The sequence below is a fragment of the Oryza sativa genome, chromosome 7 (genome assembly GCF_034140825.1).
Source record: "Oryza sativa Japonica Group chromosome 7, ASM3414082v1".
Taxonomy (NCBI): Eukaryota; Viridiplantae; Streptophyta; class Magnoliopsida; order Poales; family Poaceae; genus Oryza; species Oryza sativa.
In genome coordinates this window covers 25,564,241-25,581,752 of record NC_089041.1, presented here as the reverse complement: position 1 = coordinate 25,581,752, position 17,512 = coordinate 25,564,241, and the positions used below count along the sequence as shown (strand labels likewise).

Genomic DNA, 17,512 nt, shown 5'->3' with positions numbered 1-17,512 from the left:
ATTTAATACTATAGACACCATCCTAGGTGGAGGTTTGGGACTGCCTTAACATCAAACCCCCAACCAATTTTGTTGCATTCCGCGCTTGCGGAGTGAGAGATGGATATATTGTTTTTATTTTTCAAGTTCTCTTCTTTTTTTCCATTGGAAGCACATACGCACTTCACTTAGATATAACCGAACACACCTTATAACACATACTCTATTCTCAATAAAATCATATTGAAATGACACTAAATAGTAATGTTTATTTTTAAATAGGGTTTAAATTCTGATGGGTTGAGTCATACACCAATGAGTACACCATCAAACGCCACATGTACTTTCTTTGTGTAGTATCTCTTTATTATTATCTATTTCCTTAACGTATCCTATCGTAGAAAATAGAAAATAATAGGTACATTCAAATCTGAAACTATTGAATCAGTAATAGACTTAAAATATTATTTGAATTTAATACGTGGATTTATCATGAAAAATATTTTTTACGGTTATATTTTCATTAAGCTTTGTAAACATAAAATTACGAGCAGAGAAAGTAATGATAAGACAATGTGTATTTGGCACCTTGTGGATATTTAAAAGGAGGTGGTTCGGTGCTGGAATTGCGGGGTGGTGGTTCTTGCTTCTAAAGAGTTGTGAACAATCAGATCTCAACATAAGCTCGAGCCGAGCCTATTTCATATTTTAGGTAAGTTTGTTTCGAGCTCGATCAAGCTTAGCGATATATTTCAATGATAATTCTTTGGTAAGGATAACATTTCTCTAGTGAACCACACTTAAAAAAAGGTAGAAAAAATATTACCATTGACACATGCTAAATTATTGTGTAGGTAAACATATATTTATCTCATTGGTAGAGATCGATCTTGTTACCAACTGGGACTAAAGGGTTAGTCCCAGTTTTTTTTCATGTTCTTTTGAATATTGATTTCACACCACTCTCTCCAAAATCATAAAATCAATCACAAAGTCCAAATCGAAATCGAGATACTCCCTACATCCCCAGATCAAATAGCAACATCACAAATCATAATATTCACATCACAAATTGTCAGAAAAAAAACATCACAAATTCTTAAAAAAAATTACATCACAATCACAATCACAAATACATCACAGATCAAATAACCCAGATCCAGATCTAGATCCAATGAATCACAAGTTATTAAAAAAAAATCCGGTCGCCGAGGGCGGCCGCCGCCGCTGTTGCCTCCTGCCGCGGGCGGCCGCCGCCTCCTCATGCCGTGCGCGGCCGCCGCCGCCGCCTGCCATGGACGGCCGCCACCGCCTCCCGGCATGGGCCGCCGACTGCGCTCGGGTCCCTGTCGCCGCGCTCCGGGGGCGAGCTCCTCGCCGGCTAAGTGTTGAGAGAGGAATAGAAAGAGACTGAGAAGAGGATAAGGATAAGTGTGAGAGAGAAGAGGAGAAATAGGAGATAGAAATTTTTGAGGATAGCAGCAAGGGATTATATATGGTATATTTGATTTTTAGTCCCGGTTAGAAACAACAACCGAGAGTAAAGTTAGGATTTTAGTCCCGGTTGGTAATACCAACCGGGACTAAAGATCTCTAGGGACTGGCAGCCTCTGACACGACATGAACCGGGACCGGTTGGTGTTACCAATCGGGACTAAAGATGATTTTTAGTCCCGGTTAATAACACGAACCGGGATAAAAGATGATATAGTCCCCTTACAGTTATCAACCGGGGCTAAAAATGCTTTTTAGTCCCGGTTTTTAATAGAACCGGGACTATTGTGGATTTGGGTGGACCGATCAAAGATGGTTTCTCCACTAGTGCCTATAAGTTTATCAAATTAACAAGGTATATAAACCATAAAAGTTATTATACATGGTCAAGATGGTTAGAAGCTTGAGATCGGCTAGATAAAATTCGTGAGTTTGGGTTTGGGCTTGGCTCATTTAGAGCTTAAGCTGAGCTCGAACCTAACCTAGAAAAAGCAAGCTCGCAGCTTTGAGTCTTTTTTTTAAATACACCCCTACGTTTAAAATCAGTTTTATTCTCGGTTCTGAACAATAAAGTGCTCCTATGGCTGGCGAGCTCGAGATTCCTAATTCGTGCATACGCGCTACGGGCTAGCACTTCAGGCCCACGGCCCACGCGGCCATCGATGCTGATCGATCTTTTTTCTCGTGGCATTTTTTAAGTAACGTAACTAACTATGTTAAGGATAATAATAGTAGTAATTAAGGAAATATTTTTTTTTGAGATTTTTTTTACTAATAGATTGAAAATTTTTAAGTTACATTTGAAAATTTTTAACTTGAGATTTAAACTTTGAAGTTAAATTTTAAAAACTTTCAACTCAGATTTGAAAACTTTTAATTTTCATCTCAAATTTGAAAAAATTTCAACTTAGATTTGAAAACTTTCATCTTAGATTTGAAAACTTTCAACTCGAGATTTGAAAACTTTCATCTCAGATTTAAAAACTTTAAAATCGAGATTTGAAAACTTTCAACTCAAAACTTTTTTTAAAAAAATAAGTGTGCTAAAGATTAAAAAAAAGTAATCAGAAAAAAAGCGAAAAAAATCGTAAAAGAAAAACGAAAAAAAAAATCACGAAAAAAAGAAAAAGAGGGCTGATGGGCTGATGGGCCGGGAACAGCTGGCGCGCGCCAACTAACAACCCCTGGCGAGCTGCAATGTAGAAGAACTCCATTGTTAGCTTTCGGCATCGGGGTGGTTCGGATAAGAGCGCATCGTGTTACGGAGAATTACAACCACTGATAGCTTTGAAAAAATTGAAAGCTAAAAAACTATCATCTGGAGCAATGGAACATGACAACGATTTTTTTTAAAAAATAACATAATATAGTTGTAACACTCATAACACGCACACACTTACCTCTACCTTTATAAACATCCTCGAAAAACTTGATCGAAATATCTCACTGTCGCGTACTACTGAACATAAAGTTTTTGAAATAATGGAACAATCGCAGCACACTGTAGTGCTGTACGGGCGATTAGTCCAGCATAAACAGTGGCATCTTCATGCATCGCCAATGCCCCAACCATTCTTGGGCTCAAAGCCCACATATGCATCCACACAGAAAAAGCCCAAGTAAGCAACCGATGCCTCTGCGATGGGTTGTAACCTGGGCCCCCCTATCTCCCCCTCTGCACGTCAAGATGTACATATACGAGATTATACCCCGTATCTTCTATTTATTTCTATATAGTTTTAACCACTAAATTTCGAAAAAACACATACAAACATAGCAATCATTAGTATATTCTAAAACCTAACCTACAAACATGTCACATCAACCCACTAAACACTTACGAGTCAACATACAGACATAACTCAACATATAAGCACGCTAAATCATAATTTCTCAAATCATTTACATAATACTTTAACACAGATCCATCCATCATTTATATAACATTTAATATATATCCATCCATATATATTTTGCAATAAAGTATGGGCCGTCATATAGTACATTATATTCTTACTACACCTAATTCGTTCTAAAAATGGATGATATACATGAAGAATATGTGTAGTCAAACCTTAAAATATTGAATTATTAATAATGTTAAACTATTAGGATTTTAAACTTAAAATTTGTGTTAGTGTATTTGTTATGAAAAAGTTTCATATAGTTATATTTTAAATAATTTTATTAAATATATAATCTCTCATTTTCAATGCGTGTTCAAATTTTGTATCGAAATATAGCTATTTATCAAGTACCAAGGGTGCTTTAGTGATGAAATATCCAAAGTATTCCTCGTCTCCACAACCACACACTGCCACATTCCATTAATCGGGCCAATTAATAAAGAAAAATATAGTATTTTCAACAATGTCCAAGAAATTAAAAGATGGGAGGCAGTACAATAACAGCAAGCCCGTGGATAAGCAGTATAGTACGTGAATGATTCAGTCATTCAGAGTAACTGTACACTGTACAACCACTGCTGATACACAACAGCAGAGTGCAGTGTTATGGGTGTGTTTAGTTTCACGCCAAAATTAAAAGTTTGGTTGAAATTGGAACAATGTGACGGAAAAGTTGGAAGTTTATGTGTGTAGGAAAATTTTGATGTGATGGAAAAGTTAGAAGTTTGAAGAAAAACTTTAGATCTAAACTCGGCCTATTTAGTCCAGTCTACGGAAGCGTGCACTGCTTAAATAAACAGCGTGCATTCAGAAATTGCTTTGCAGACACAAACAGGAGAGTCAGAATAGTAGAAGCATACTGTATCAATTCATCATCATACTATGCATATTATTATATTACTAAAGTTCTAAAGAATCAGCATGTGATGAAATGGACCTGGGCTAAAGTTACTGAAATAAAAAGGAGCAGCAAGCAATGGACAGATTCCTCCCCCTGCCTCCGGATAGCTACCATGCTCCCCCTGTTTTTTCAGATTGAAAATAATTAAAATGGCTTCAGAATGAATCAATGTCTTTCAGTCTTTTCAAGTTTTTCCCCCAAAACCAATTACACACATGGTGTTCCAAAGTAGCACCAGGGTTTACGTTATCGTTTTCGAAGTAAAAACCGATACCTGTTGGTTTACCGGAAACCGATAAAATCACCACTTTCAGTCAACTTCGTAAAAAACCAGCTAAAACCGCTCGGATTTTACGACAGATAACCAATGGTTTCACGAAAAATGAGCGGTTCTCGGTCGGTTTTCCACGATTGTCAAGATCCCTCTCTTTCTTTTTCTTCATTCTTGCGTGCGGGTATGAACTCTAAATCCATCACTACAGTTGCGTGAGAAGAAATTAAAGAACACAACCAAGAACTTAGACAAGGTTGAGGCAGTCTCTTTCTTGCAAGGATTCTTTCTGTTGCAAGTCACACAGCCAATTCGTTTTTCCCACTGTTTGGTAGCTACTGAATCATCGGTAGGTCGTTGGTTCATCCATCAGATGATGAACAGCTAGCTCGATTCAAATGGTCCATGCTGCCATTTGCAGTCCACTTCATGCCCCCCATGTGGCCGTGTGGTCTGAAGAACGCTCTGAATTTTGACCTGGATGGATAATGGATTACTGGACCCAATAAACCCATCATTAGTGCCTCGGATTAAACAAGCAATTGCATCCTGGAAACAAGGGCAGCATGTCTCCTGGACCACAGAGGACGGCACACGGATTTTGTTAGTTGTAACCATGAACAGCTTGAGCACATGGTGTGCCTTTTTGTTGTTATCTTTCTCTTTTGATAATTCTTCAAACACACAAAGGACGATTGGTAGTACGTGCATGCATCAACCGGGCAAATCAATGAGTAAATTACAAGGCAGAAGCCTGCAAGAAAAAAAAAAGGTATTGTAAAGCTGCCAAGATGTGTTAATTTTATCGGTTCGTGGAACAGAAGTAGTCTGACCAGATTGGCTGGATTCCTGAATTTGAAATTGATTCAGTGAAGAGTAAAGAGAGAGAGTTACACAAGCTCTCTGACAAAATTGTGTCACAAAGGAATGATCGAGAATGGCATGCAAAATCTTCTGTAAGAGAAAAAACTAATCAAAAGATTTGACAATTGGTAGACAGCAAGTTGCAGGAATGTGAGCACTAGTTCATCAAGTCCTTTTGTTAGGAGTATAATACAAACAAGTTGAGAAAGGAGAAAAAAGCAGGCAACTTGGCTCACTGTGGGCTCCCATGCGTCCAACAAACATCTCTCTCTGAAAAATGTCTTTTGTATGTATGTACTCCGTATCATGTATGCATACTGGACATGGATCCTCCGCAGTACAATTGGTTCAGTAGCAATCACTGACAGGTGGATCCGATCCCACATGTCAGTTGCTATTATCATATCGACAGTACTGCAGAGACTCCCGGTCACTGCATCCTTCTTCCCCCCCCCCCCCCCCCCCCCTTTGCAATTTCCAAACAGCTTCCTGTTGTTTTGCTCTTCATGCTTTGCTTTGCTTTAGCTGTCAAACAAGAATCCTATCAACTCATCTCCACCCCCAATTTCTCACATGTGCTCATATCTTTTGATTAAAGAATTGGGCATGGGGTGACAAGTCTTGCCTTGTGCACCTTCCTTCGCAAAACCCTTATCTTCAGCTTGACAGTGCCATCCAACCTACCCCAGGCTGCCTCCTGTGCTGCCCTGTATCCCCTTTGCATGATGATAAAATATATAGCTACAAAACAGAAAAGATTCATAGGCAATCACTAATAATTGTGTTTGTGGAACATCAAATATTCCATTAGTTTGTAGTTTGTGTATGTAGTTATTATTTTATGCTAAATAATGAGGTTTGCATTTAAGAAAAAATGAAAACGCGTCAAGAAAAGGAAAAAAGAAAGTCCAAGAGCAAATTGACTCTGCAGGCACATATAATGGGGACCAAATAATGCAGACATATTGGAGGAGGACCAAGCCAATAAGCCATGTAACAGAAATCAACAATAGGAATATGAATTATATTCTGAATCCATTACAATCACTTTGCTTTGCATAGAGCAAGGCTAGAGCCAAGGACAAAGCCAGATGATCAGAATTTCAGAAGATACATATATGTTTCCTTTGCAATAACTTTTTACCTTAGCATGGCCATTTTCAGAGTCACCATGTGTTAACATGCCAAAACTTCTCTCAGGCTCTCGGCACTGGTCGTCAATGCTACTACCTTTTTCCTTTACATTCAGAACTATGTGACAAGTGAACAACATAGAAGCACGAACTAAAGAAAAAACACTAAAACATGGGGTATGAGAGAACATATATGATTTGGTACTCTAACGGCAAGCGCATTTCATATATTTTTGAAGAGCTTTGGTGAAGTTTCCATGCAACCTCATTGGCCGCGTTCTATGGGCTTCACGACGGCGTTCGGCCCTAGTCCGAGCCATGGCTGGCTCTCAGGCTCCTTCTTGACTGGGGTTGCATCTGAAGGAGAAGCCTGGTATGGCGTCTTTGCATTAAGACTGTGACAACAAAAGGCGCATATTAGATCCATGAACTGCAGTGATCAAAATACTGAACTTAAACATCATGCAAATCATCACAGCAAAACAACTTACCGATCCTTTCTCTTCTCAAGGAACCTGTGGAGTGATGCCTTCCTAGCAATAGGCATATCTACACAGAAAAAAAGAGGTCACTTGATAACTGCTACAACAAAATTCAACTGGTTATGCGTTCAATACCCCGACAGACATGAACATCAAGAAAGGGCAGAGTAATTACCAGAAGCATTCGCGCGAGCAGGCTTCTGAGCATCGGCCTGAGCTGTAGGCAAGCTACTGACCGGGGCCGGCACGGCCATAGGGGCCTTGGTGTTGTCTGTAACAGCTGCTGGTGCAGGTGCCGCGGCATTCTGAGGAGCCACCGGGCTGCCCTTGCTAGCCAGCTGCATCAAGCCCTTTGCCTTGTCGGCTGGGAAGTCGTTGAACACGAGCACCTTCCCACCATAGAAGATGGTCAGCTGACGCTTCTCAGGCTCTTGTTCCCTGAAATTCATTTGCACAGAGAACACTATGAACACCTGGGATACCAGTATATCACCCCTCCAATTCTGCACCATCTGACTAACTCTATTTTCACCGGCAAGCATAAAAAGGGTTCTTTTTGAAACTACGTTTTCAGTGCCCCAGTTTAAACAAAAAAAAAACCCTAAGTTTGGGGTTAAAATTTTCTATTAACAAAGATAGGTAAAGTTTTTATAGATCCATTAACAACTCCCTGAAGTCTGAATGACCTAGTAACTCTGCTTGCCTAATTCCAATTAGTATCTGAACCCAAAGCAAAAAACAACAAAATGTTTACTCATAACCCTCTCTCCCCTCAACTAGATTTGATACCAAAAACAGTGGCTTCAACCTATTGAGGCACTTACAGCTAAGTTTTGTAGACTGCAAAATTTGTCATTTCTCTGCGTGATTCCAAGAACTAGGACACACACACACATACACCTAAGGAGCAGGAACTGCACAAAAATGAAGCAGAGAACCAAGTGGCATGGCCCCATACCTAGCATCAGCAGCAGAATCGGCGGTGATGGCATCCTGCTGGCCAAAGCCGGCGCTCTGCGGGAAGAGCTCCATGGTCTCCTTCTTCCTCTCCGCCTCCCCGGGCAGCAAGCTCATCGTCGCCGGCGCCGCCCTCGGAGCCTCACCCTCACCTGGAACCGAACCAAAACCCCAAACCTTGTGATCAGATCTCAACACGAAACCGAAGCTGAAGATGAAGATCCAACCAAGCCGAAGCACACCCACAAAAAAAGGGATGAGTTCTTTTTTTTTTCCCTTCTCCTCCTCACCTCTGATGCCGAGGCCGAGCTCGGCGGCGGCGGCGCCGTTCTGGCGGACGTAGCGGCTGAGCAGGCTGCACGCCATGGCGAAGCTCGTCGCCCTCTCCCCGCCGACGCCGACGGGCCTCGCGGAAGCCGCCATCTCTCCAAGCTCCCTTCCTAACTACCCGGCGTCGATCCAATCTCTCCTCCCCGCCGCTCGCCGCGCCGTTCTTGCTGCACCACCCCGGCTCGTCGTCGCCTCGCCGCCGTCCAGCTACCTCCGATTCCTCCTCTCGCCTTCCTGCCGCTGCTGCTAGTGGTTGAGCTGCGAGAGCGAGAGCTAGAGAGAGAGAGGCTCGTGCGCGAGCGTTTATAAGCAAGGAGAGGAGACGGAGACGACGCAGCCGCTGCGGTTTCTGGTCACCACTCAATTCGATTCAATTTAACCTCGCGGATTTTCTTTCTTCCCATTTTTTTCTTCTCCTAATTACCTACTTCCTCCCTCCAAAAAAAACAAACCCTATATATTTTCGTGTCCAACTTTAACTGTCCGTCTTGTATGAAATTTTTTTATAATTCTTTTAAATAAAAAAATATTATTAATATTTTATGTGTGACTTGTCTTTTTAATTTTTTTCATAATTTTTTTAAATAAGACGGACGGTCAAACGTTGGGCATGGAAGCCAGGGTGTCTTTTTTTTTTGGGACGGAGGGAGTACTCCGTACTGGAATAAGTTAATCTAACACAATGTGACATATTGTAGTAATACAAATATGTCTAAATTTATAGTATTATTACGATATGTTTATCCCATAATTTAATTTGGAATGGAGAAAATAGTTGCTCTCTTCGTTCCAAAATACTACTTATAAATTACCTTTTACCTTATCTCAATTATTACCACTGGATTCATCTCTATCCAACTTTGTTATTATATCATAATAAGAGTACTACGTTTTAGAACGAAGGGAGTTACATCTGTTCTAGAAATATACTCCCCCTGTCTCATAATATAGCAACCAATGATGAACACCATCAATCATTGGTTGTTATATTCTGAGACAGATGGAGTAAATAATTATAAAATAGATAGATGATGAACACCATCAATCATTGGTTGTTATATTCTGAGACAGATGGAGTAAATAATTATAAAATAGATAGATGGTACCCTAGCGTCTTAAAAAAAATTCAATTCTAGCTACGAATTTAGACACGTATGTAAGCTACGAATATATGCGTGTCTAGATTCGTAGCTAAAGTTTATCTTTTTTTAGACATAGTAGTAGGTATTAAGAAAGTAAGTAAAATTTATTGGAGAAATATTATGATTTGTTGAGATAAAAAATAAGATGAATGAAATAAATGGACGAGGGTTGTGAACTTTGTGATGGGTTAGAAGGATATTGATGGATAAATAGGTTTACTATAGAAGAATATTTTGTTATTACAAGTAACTGTATTTTGGAACGGAGTAACAGATTTCTTCTTTTAAATATTATTTTATTCAATTCGGTATCATTTCGCGGGCTGGGGGGGACGATGCGAGTACTAAATGCGCGGATTCCGCACGTGGTTCGTGTGCGGAGCGAGGGGGTGGTGGGCCCCACCGCGACTGCTCCCCTCCCCCTCCTCTTTTAAATATTCTCCGGATTTATTTTATAGCGATTTTTCGCCCTTTTCCTTAATTGCGGGTGGGGCCCGCGCCCCCCATGTGCGCGATCGATCGGGTCGGTACATGCAGCACGAGGCGGTGAGCGCGAGACGTGTCGGATCCGGGTCGGGTCGGGTTTTGGTTTTGGGTTTGACCCGACCCGGTTACACCTGGCTGGGGGGGAATCCATGATCCGTCTTGAATTTCTTGATAGTGGTTTAGTAGTAGCAGCAGCTTTGGGTTGGCTTTAATTTAATTTTTCAGGTCGGGTTTTGCTGCCAAGTGCCAACAAATGTAAGTGTTGGATTGGTTGTCATGGGTAGGATGAATGTACTTTGAGACTGGTACTTGTAGAGTACAAAAGGTTAGGTAGGATGGAACTTACCTGATCGTGTTCATCGTAAAAGTGACTAGAAAGTTTTGTGTATCTAAACATTGCCGTATACTTTCTGTCAGACTTTCGGATCCAAATAGTTGCCTTTGAATTTAGGTGAGGATACAAAGTAATTTTCTATGTGCCGGACATTTTAATTTACAGTAGGCGCCTCTGAATCTAGGTTAGGATGAAGTAATTTTTTTTGCGTGCCTATTCTTTTTACTTTAGAGTGGAAAAGTCTAAATAACTTTGTTTCATATTATAAATCATTTTGACTTTCTTTTTCTTAGTTAAATTTCTTTAGGTTTGAGTTTTTTGAGATGTTGCTAAATTCTTTTACAAACTCAATCAAATCTAAAGAAGTTTGATTAGAAAAAGAATTCAAAACGACTTATAATGTGAAACAGACAGAAGGTTAAGACCATAAACCCACATAATTACCATTCTTAAACTTGATTAAAAAGAAGGTTGGATCCCAAGTTCGCAGAAATACAATTTTTTGGGACAAATGTTAAATGATATAAATGTAATTATTCTGAGATAGAGGTAGTAGAACTTTTTGATTATGCATGTGTGATTATTGACAAATGTATGTAACAGTTGTTAATAGTAAAGAATCAAACACCAAATCACGTGTAGGTGCCTTTGTTGCCAGATGGCTAAATAGTGTAGCTTCAAATTTAAGAATTACCACTAGGTGCATGTTCACCAAATTTATGTGGTGTGAGTGTAGCGCATGTGTGTGCACACATCCCATATTGTACTTTAAAGGAAAGTAACACCAACACATAATACAGAGAGATTAGTCAATAAATTGTGTCCTTAACCTTAAGTACAACACTTTGGTGAAATAATAAGTTATGAAGTGCATGAACGTGATTGAGGCCTAAATTAACAGCCTTTTTGGAGGGATGTAGGGGGGGGGGGTGCCTGTCAAGCTGAAACTTCCTGCTCTCTTCCAACCTCATGGAAATTACAATTAGCATCGCTTTCATCTCATATCGTTGTCGGATATCGATGTTCCTTTCCCCAACAGCCTAGCTACAGTTTGCAAGTCCTTGATATATGATTTTCAAAGGGTTGCTTGCTTACACATGGCTAATAGGGCTCAATCAATCTGTCGGTGTAGGATCTATCAGATCGATCCATTTAGTGTAGCTAGCGATTTATTCATTCAAGTAAAATATATAGGAGATCAAGTAGAGGTCTAGGTTATTGGGATGGTGTTAAGGCTGCGTTAGTTTCCAGTAGTCGTTCCCAACTCCCCCACTCACATTTTCTGCACACACGCTTTTAAACTGCTAAACGGTGCGTATTTTGTAAAAAGTTTCTATACGAAAGTTGCTTAAAAAATCATATTGATTCTTTTTTTTAAAAAAATAGTTAATACTTAATTAATCAAGCGCTACTGGAACGCTCTATTTTCCGTGCGGGAGGTATTAGTTCCCATCCTCCTAAAACGAACACAGCTTAAGTGTAGAATTAAGCAAGGGAGGCTAACATAAGGCTTGAAACTATACATATTAACATAGACAAACAAAATCGGTTATGTATAATTCCTCAGTTGGTGAAACGGTTTTTTTTTTTTTTGGTGATGGTGGGTGGTAAAACAAATTTGGAGTAGAATTTTTCAGATGATAGGTGCACTTTTTTGTGTGTGTGGGAATAATAGGTTCATTTTGTATCAACGTATTCAAGTATTTACATGGCACTTTAGGAGCAACAGGACAATATCCATTTAAGGTCTTAAAACTGCCTCCCTGAAATGTGCTTTAAGTCAACTCAAGTTTCTTTGAAACTTCATATATGCGAATCGGTGAAATATCCATGTAAAACAAGCTCAAGTTTTTTGTTGAAAATTTCTATATATAAAAACAATATGAGATTTAGGGGAGATTGTGTTTGGAGAAATATTAAATTTCAATATCATACTCAATCACAGTCGAAAGATACCAAAAGGTTATATATTACTCCCTCCGTTTCGAAATGTTTGACACAGTTGATTTTTTAGCACATGTTTGACCGTTCGTCTTATTCAAAAACTTTTGTGAAATATGTAAAATTATATGCCTACATAAAAATATATTTAACAATGAATCAAATGATAGAAAAAGAATTAATAATTACTTAAATTTTTTGAATAAGACGAACGGTCAAACACGTGCTAAAAAGTCAACGGCGTCAAACATTTCGAAAAGGAGGGAGTACACTTCTTCACGGGTCTCATCTCACAATGCGTTGAGTGTTGACGAGCATGGAGCGAGAGGGCAATTATTTGTGGATTGATCATCAGTGCTCGACAAGACGACGACTGGCCAATCAGTGGCAACTCGTTTTGGCCTTGATGATCAGTCGACGCCATTTTTTCAATCCTCTCCCTGGAAAAAATTCTGGACTAATTCTGAATTCAAGATTTTAAAACGGCGCGGCAACGCAACTGCATGGAACAGAAAATTAACCGACCGAATTAGGGTTCTAGAGTTTTAACAGAAATAAAGAAAAATAATCAGCCTTGCTGTTGTCTGACAGGAAAAAAAAAGAGTTGAACTCGTGTTGCACGTATACTAGTTCAGTCAAGTCAGAGGAAAAATTATAATCCCCTGTGTTTTTTGTTTTCCAAGTTGCAGAGTCTTTATAAAAGTTGCAATGGCAGTGTTTCTCGTGTGTGGCGAGTTTAAAAATAGAGCCACTTGTGTTCGTGGTGATACTACTGAGGTGAAAATCAAGGTGAGAACAATTATATCTGACAAATTGCAGTATCTTGAGATCAATGATACTATAAATTAATTATAAAAGCAAAGGGAAGCACACTACTAGCTTTCCCAAAAGGAGTAATTAACAGATGGATTTGTTGGACCAAATCGTCTTCTTTATCTCGAATAGTACGTGCACCGAGCAGAGCAATTATTCCCACTGATTATTTATTTATTTATTTATATCTTTTGTCATTAGTCATGCACAAGTTGAGGTAAAGAAAATGACCTTTAACCTTGGTCTTGGTAGTTTACAGGAAATTCCAACTAACAGTTAGCTGTAGTGATCAGTGTTCTTCACACTCACCAAATCCCTTGAAGGCTGTCTTGTTCACATACAACCATTTTAAATAATGTCAGCTGAGTCTTGTCTTCAACACAACGGGTAAATACATTGAAATGAACAGTGAATTCTACAAAGAAATTATAGACGTACTGCGAGGGTTTTCCTTACTGTTTTGGTAGGATTACTTCTACTTAGGCTTATTGCAGTAACCGCAAAAACAATTACATTACCAAGAAAACTGTAAAGATTTTAAAACTAAAATGATTATCGCACAAGGTTACCGCAGTAATCGAAGGGTAACCGCGTGGTATTATAGACCCTACTTACTCCTATATGTTACTAGTTTCTCAACGTTGGAGAGAGAGAGACCAGCCACACTATTATTTCGATAGTTCTCTAATTGCCATGTACTTTATTTTGACGATTCTCTAAATTACCATGTACTTTGCTTTGACAATTGTCATCAAATTCTCTGAAGGCCGTACAATTTCTTGAATGGAAGTTGGAGTGTAGCTTCTTTCAAAGTGGGTGCTCGACTAGTCAGTATTCAACCCCAAAGGCCCAAAGCACATGCAAGGCATTCTCACAAAAAAAAAAGAAGGAAAAGAAACAGAACAAATAAAGTGTGTGGTAATAATACAATGACATTGACAAATGGTTTGCATTCCTAGACTAGTCCAGACTCCACAGTAGCTAGATACCACGTAAAATGAGCTCAAATAATGGTGGTGCAAAATTAATCTCTCCATCGACTTCTCCTGTTTGCTTAGTTGACTCCTTTTTCTTTTACCCTTTTAGAATCGATGGGAATCGATCTTGACTAAGACTTCTACTGTTCCTTTTTTTTTTCCTCACGTTTGATTCCCTGTCCTGCCTATCAAATAATTGACTGAAAAAATCTAGCTAGACTTGTACTGAACCCAATCAAATTTCAACAGTGACTATGTAAGCCTGGTTGGACGAACAAGTCAGAGTTGTTAGCCCATCCAGTTTGTTTGATTTAGAGAGGTCGAGATTATCTTAGTTTTTAGGTGGCATGTTGAGGTTATATAGTCCTTGAGATGGGAAGTACACGGCATACAAGTTGGATGACTTACAGTGCAATTTGCTGTGATGGAAACAATGAGACAATTAGTGCTCTTACATCGGCCATCGCCTTCCTTGCCTCCCACTAGCAAATGTTTCTCGGTTCAGGCACGAGGGCGGCATGGCACCATTAGCTTCAAGACGTGCGTACCATCTCAGAAATAGAAAAACAGAGGAAAAAAAACTCAATTCGGTCTCGGGAAAAAGAGGGAAAAAACTCAATTCGGTCTCAGAAAAAAGAGAAAAAAAACACTCAAATCGGTTTCATGCTTTCGATCAAACGAACACTCAAATTTTGACTATTATGTTTAATTTTCTTTGCAATAATCTAGTAGTAAATAAAAGAATATGAAACAAACCGATGCACTTCTCTAAATTCGTGTTGGTGTGATGTATGCATCCTCAATCTAGATCTTCTGTAGATGGATATTTTAGACATGTGTCTGTTATATTTTATATTACTAAAATGTTGTATTATTTTCTACATGTGAATTTGTAGATGCGTGGTTATCGGTGGATGGTATTATTATATGTATGCAATTTTTTGTTAGAGTATAATTATTTTTGTAAACTCAGATCATGTGACATATTCCTATCTTTTAGTATCTCGACCGTACATTGGTAGTAATGAAAAATTGCTGGTACCATTTCCATTTGGGAAAGTCTAATAAGTACTTGGAGATAGTGGTGTACAATAATTTCTGTGTTTGCAAAGCAGAATATATATAGTACTTACAATGGATATTTGTGCACAAGTGTGCAACGTGCCAGGAACCCACTTTGAGGAGCAAAGGGAAATTTTTTTCCACAGGCCAAGTACTGCAGGAAAACAGCCTGAGAGCTTCCGAAAGCAGCTGCACGGATCGCAATTGCTGTTACTATATTGAATAATGGAATGGTACTAATGAAAAGATTAGAACACCTGTAGCAAAGATCCACAACACGTGTTAAATCTGGTTATCCAAAACCCAATCGATCAGCTTAGCTGGTTGTTGTATGGAAGTTGCAGGTTGAATGATTGGTCTCTGGCCTATTATCATGGCAGTGACAGAACGTGAACCAAACACACGGGGAAGCCAACCAAACAGATCAACACACTTTTGAAGAGTTTTGCAAAAGAGCTAATTTGATACTTGAGTTGCACCTAAACGGTAAAAAGTAGTACTACAATTTACGTGCAATTGGTGGATATAGCATCCCAGCAAAATGAAATTTCTGGTGACAAGATGAGCCAAGCTTCGGCCAGAAGCCCAAAACTGTGTGAGGTGATTATTGAAGATTCTTCAGGAGGGAAAAAATGAAAAAATATTAGGAAATACCATTATCATTGCAAAGGTACATGAGTTGCGAAATACCACTGTACGTAAGAATGACACATACAGTGCTATTTTCCAAATCCGTGATTTCTTTGATAGTACTGGGCAAATTGTAAAAAGAAAAAAAAGAAAAAGGAAAAGAAGGCTTACTCTGAAGATATGGGAACATGGACAGTAGTTTTTTTTTTTTAACTGCGGTACAGTCAGTGAACTCGTTGAAATAGAGTACTAGTAAGTTTCTTGTGTGTGATGTGGATCTGTGCTCCTATGGACCCATTGCCAGCTTAATTGTGAGGCAAAGTGAATTGGGAGGTCAGTGTCAGAGAGGGTTGTGAACTTGTGATATGGAAGTTCTTGTGCTATATACTCTTACTCAGGCGGAGTTTAGTTCCAAACTTTTTCTTCAAACTTTCAACTTTTCCATCACATCAAAACTTTCCTACACACACAAACTTTCAACTTTTCCATCATATCGTTTCAATTTCAACCAAACTTCCAATTTTAGCGTGAACTAAGGTGGTGTTTGGATTCAGGGACTTAACTTTAGTCCCTGTCTTTAGACACTAATTTAGAGTATTAAATATAGACTACCTACAAAACTAATTATATAAATGAAAGCTAATTCGCGAGACAAATTTTTTAAGCCTAATTAATCTATAATTAGAGAATATTTACTGTAGCATCACATAGGCTAATTATAGATTAATTAGGCTCAATAGATTCGTCTTGCGAATTAGTCCAAGATTATGGATGGGTTTTATTAATAGTCTATATTTAATATTTATAATTAGTATCCAAACATCCGATGTAATAGGGACTTAAAAGTTTTAATCCCATCTAAACAGCGCCTAAACACACCCTCAGCTGCACGCCACAACTGACTAGACTTTTTCAGAGTTTAGTTGCCGCAAGGGAGGCATAGAACTTTCAGGGAACGTGCCTGAACTGAACTGCATGCTGATGCACTGCAGTCCCCATCAGGGAGAGTTTCTTTTCCTACATTTTTCTTACCTACACACTAACTCACTCTTCTAGGAAGCAACTGCCTGGTTTGTGTGTGCACATAGATTGTTGCATGATTGGTGGGTTTTTGGTAGTTGCCCAAGGCAAGCAAGAAAGAAGGGATGGGAGGGCTTACTCTGTATCAGGAATTCAGGATGAATCTCTGAAATGTTGTTTGAGTCAGGAGTTCAGAGTTTCGCTCCATTGATTTGAGGATATTCAGTTAACCTGTCATTTCATTTTGCTGTAACCGAAATGAGAAGAACATGTAACAACTATCATAATTCGATCAGGTGCAGATCATCATCATGTAATGAAAGAAGATTTTGTACACGAAATGGAGATCAATCACCTTGTGGAGAGAGAGAGAGAGAGAGAGGAGACGAAGAACAGTACAACACTGCTGCCTTATTGGTTCATGGAATCATGTGACTCTTGTTGTCCTCGCGGTGTTGAATTGCTGATAGGAAGAGGAGGACGATGGGCATCTTCTTCCCCGGGAGCGGCGGCGCCGTGGTACGCCGCCGGCCGGAGGGAAGCGCGCGGATACGTGGGCGGCGGCGCGTCATCTCCCCTTCTCTCTTCTCGCTCCGCCGCCGCCGGCCGGAGGCCGCACTCGACGGGTCAGACTCGAAGGCGGTGGGTTAGAGCGGAGACGGTGCAGAGGAGGATGGGGGAGCCCCCTCGCCGGCCGCCGGCGCCGCCGCCGGCGGCGGCGGCATGGTGAAGAGAGAGCGCATCGGGAAGGAAGGAGAGAGTGGGCTTGGGCTTGAAATCCATTTGGGC

The 17,512-nt window shown here is 39.6% G+C and overlaps 1 protein-coding gene and 1 long non-coding RNA gene across 3 annotated transcripts; both read right to left on the bottom strand.

Moving 5' to 3' along the window:
- Positions 1 to 6,408: 6,408 nt before the first annotated feature.
- LOC4343899 (protein TIFY 10b-like) lies at positions 6,409 to 8,669 on the bottom strand. Its single transcript, NM_001422269.1, has 5 exons — positions 8,279 to 8,669; positions 7,990 to 8,140; positions 7,207 to 7,469; positions 7,041 to 7,098; positions 6,409 to 6,944 (listed from the first exon to the last, which is right to left on the bottom strand). The coding sequence occupies exons 1-5, from the start codon at positions 8,409 to 8,411 to the stop codon at positions 6,815 to 6,817; spliced, it is 735 nt and encodes a 244-aa protein (NP_001409198.1). The 5' UTR covers positions 8,412 to 8,669; the 3' UTR covers positions 6,409 to 6,814.
- A 3,562-nt stretch (positions 8,670 to 12,231) lies between these two features.
- Positions 12,232 to 17,428, bottom strand: LOC136357265 (uncharacterized). 2 transcript variants are annotated; one of them, XR_010742475.1, is made up of 6 exons: positions 17,079 to 17,428; positions 16,863 to 16,970; positions 15,145 to 15,262; positions 14,420 to 14,562; positions 13,266 to 13,358; positions 12,232 to 12,720 (listed from the first exon to the last, which is right to left on the bottom strand). It is a non-coding gene; the product is annotated as an uncharacterized lncRNA (long non-coding RNA). The 2 variants fall into 2 exon arrangements; XR_010742476.1 differs by lacking the exons at positions 12,232 to 12,720; positions 13,266 to 13,358 and having other exon boundaries at positions 14,343 to 14,562; positions 17,079 to 17,414.
- Between the last annotated feature and the right edge of the window lie 84 nt (positions 17,429 to 17,512).